Genomic DNA, 3,057 nt, shown 5'->3' with positions numbered 1-3,057 from the left:
GTAGGATGTTTTGTGACGCAAATGACCCACACATAATAGGCATCAAATGTGATAACTCGAACATTTTTTTATTGGAATCACTGCTCCCAATGGCAAACAGTACCTTTAACCAACTTCTTAATAACAACATATTTATACCGGATGGTATGTTTGTGATATGATACAATGTGTAATAGATATCTTACTTATACCGGATGGTTTAAGTATGATGTCATATCATACCGGACGGCCAATTTGGCGCATATTCGTATTTTTTTTTACTGTGTACTTACCTGTATCCCTCGTCGTACAGTCTCATCTATTCCTTTATGTATGTATGTAGGCCTATGTATGTACGTGTATGTATGTATGTATGTATGTATGTATGAATGAATGTATGTATATATATATATATGTATATATATATATATATGTGCGTATATATGCGTGTATGTATGTACATGTATGTTTATCTTTATTTATTGATTTATCTATCTACTTACTTATCTATATTTATTCATCTATTTTGTTCACCTTTTTAGTGATATATTTGCACCGGAAGAACATCAATAAAAGGTCAAGCCTTTGATGAGAACTGCAACTGTTTCACTATTGAACTACATGCCACTTCTCATTTCTTACATTTGAGCACTTTCTTTTCTTTCCATTTCTTTTCCTCTAACTTTCAGTCATTCTGTTTCATTTATATTTCATTTAATTTCTGTTTTATCATTTCATCGATTTTCTTCTTTACTCTGCACTCCTCCTTTCTGTGCTTTCCTTTTGGGTTATTTTTCTTCCCTCCTCTCGTCTTCTCTTTTTCTCTTCTCCTCTGCTTTTCTCTTTTCTCTTCCCCCCTCTTTCTCTTATCTCTTCTCTTTTATCTCTTCTTTCTTCTCTCCTCTCTTCTTCTCTCTTCTCGTCACCTCTTCTTTTCTTTTCCCTTCTCTTCTCTTCTCTTCTCTCTTCTCTCCTATCTTCACTTCTTGTATCTTCTTAAGTCTTCCTGTTTCATCCTTCCTCTCATGAAATAATATATCTCTTTCTCTCCCGTTCTTATGTTTGCAGAAACGCAGACGACCTCGGTGAATACCCCCCAGCCGCCACCATGTCAGTCGTCTGCGCGAGTGCACGATATTTTCATCACCACGTTCCCGCAATGGCGGAACGTCTTGGATTTGCGCGAAGCGACGAACAACAGCTCCGACATGGTGTAACCATGGTAACATAAACATACCGTGGATAAGACTCTGTTGTTGTTGTTGATTTTTTTTTCTTCTCTCGCTCCGTCTGGAAAACCACAAAAGGTTCTGAATCGTTGGGTTCAACGTTTGAACAAGATGTTTCACCCTCAATGCCCCGTTTGGACCCATGCAGATCTGAATGCGTTGGGATGTCTTTCTCTTTCTTTTATTCATTTCATTCTTATTATTATTGTTATTATTATTATTATTATTATTATTATCATTATTATTATTATTATTATTATTATTATTATTATTATTATTATTATTATTATTATAATATTATTATTATTATTATTATTATTATTATTATTATTATTATTATTATTATTATTATTATTATTATTATTATTATTATTATTATTATCATTATTAATATTATCATTGTCATCGTCATCATCACCATTATTACTAATTATTTTGGGCTTAATAAGCAGAGCCCCCTGGAAGAGCAGCGTCGAATCTGCGGATCCGAGGCTGTATGTCTCCCGTGAGTAGACAATGATTTTTATCAATGAAACCAGGGACTTACGGCAATACCGGGGCATACTATCGCATAGGTATTGTCGTGACGGGCGGGCGATGTCCCATTTTTTGATACCATGTATAATAGTAAATTCTTGCAAATTGTGTATATATATATTTTTTTTAATCTGAAGACGGATATTAAAAAACAACAACAACAAGGGACTTACGACAAATCAGACGGTGTTAATGAGTAAAGAATCAAAACGACAAGGAAGAAAAAGAAAACAACTACAAGTATCATATCTGCAACTGTGATGATAATCATTATGACAGTTGCTCCTGCGAAAGTTGCTCCGGACTTCTTTTCTCCATGGACTTAGGGTCAGGGTTAGGTTAGGGTTTTAGTTTTATTTTGATGTGAGGATAAGAATAAAACTATGGGTAAGGTTTGTGGGTAGAATTCATGTTTGACGTATAGCGTGCAGACACTTCACTGGCCTCTGCAATTATTGTTATCACCGTTGTTGCGTATTCACTGAGTAATGTTGTATAAATGCACTAGAAATTGAGAATATATCATTTTCTCTGTATAGTGACTGATCAACCGTTATTATCCAAGGTGGATTCGTCATACGGTTTGAGGTTTTTGTTTGATTGTTTTTTCTATTTCTAAGTGTTGCTGTTGTTATTGTTGGTGTAGTAGTAGTTGTTAACCTGTGTTTGTTTCTCGAAGAGCAGTATTACTCAAAAACGTTATGAACGGAATTAAGTGGCTTTTCAGGAAAGGGCAATTGCGGTGAAAGGAATAGATAAATGATTGGTTTTGTGATCCGGATCATGATCCGGATCTAAGGGTTTTTGTATCGTATTTATCATTTCCTTTCTTCGTTCATTTTCTTGAAAGAATACAGGGCCTACAACCACAATTTCATGGCGTTTTTTATAGGCAGTCTGTGGCTTTGGCGGAAGTTAGGCGCTTTTCGCTGGTGCTAAATACACGTGTAGTTCTTTTTTTTAACTACCGTGTTAAATAAGTGAATATTTTTATGCTCATTAACACCTACCAGTGCCTACTTATTATGTGAAACCATGCCAAAGGTCATCGCAGTGTGAATGATATGGTGATCAGGAACCAGATAAATTTATAACTAATTACAGGTTCCATGGCATTATTGATGTTTGAAATTCTGTATGCTCAAAAACAAAGACATTTGAAAACTGTCGTGTCCACAAAAAAAAAAAAAAAAAAAATCTGGAAGAAAGAATGGAAATTCATAGACAGATAACAATTTTAATTCTTTTCTGAAATCAGACATATTCTGAGAATTCATGACTTGTCTAAAACAGTAGGACAACTTCTTGGTTT

General features: G+C 34.5%; 1 protein-coding gene across 1 annotated transcript in view; it reads left to right on the top strand.

The window, feature by feature from the left end:
- LOC139730972 (prostaglandin E2 receptor EP2 subtype-like) overlaps positions 1-1,196 on the top strand; it is a 9,506-nt gene extending 8,310 nt beyond the window's left edge. Inside the window, exon 5 of the mRNA XM_071641855.1 lies at positions 1,048-1,196. Coding sequence (XP_071497956.1) covers positions 1,048-1,196 — 149 coding nt within the window. The remainder of the gene's footprint in view (positions 1-1,047) is intronic.
- Positions 1,197-3,057: the final 1,861 nt, after the last annotated feature.

The sequence above is a fragment of the Diadema antillarum genome, unplaced genomic scaffold, assembly GCF_040938485.1.
Source record: "Diadema antillarum isolate AM-2024a unplaced genomic scaffold, OU_Dant_1.0 scf00000022, whole genome shotgun sequence".
Lineage (NCBI taxonomy): Eukaryota > Metazoa > Echinodermata > Echinoidea > Diadematoida > Diadematidae > Diadema > Diadema antillarum.
The sequence above is the reverse complement of the archived record's forward strand: the minus strand, read 5'-3'. Positions and strand labels throughout refer to the sequence as shown.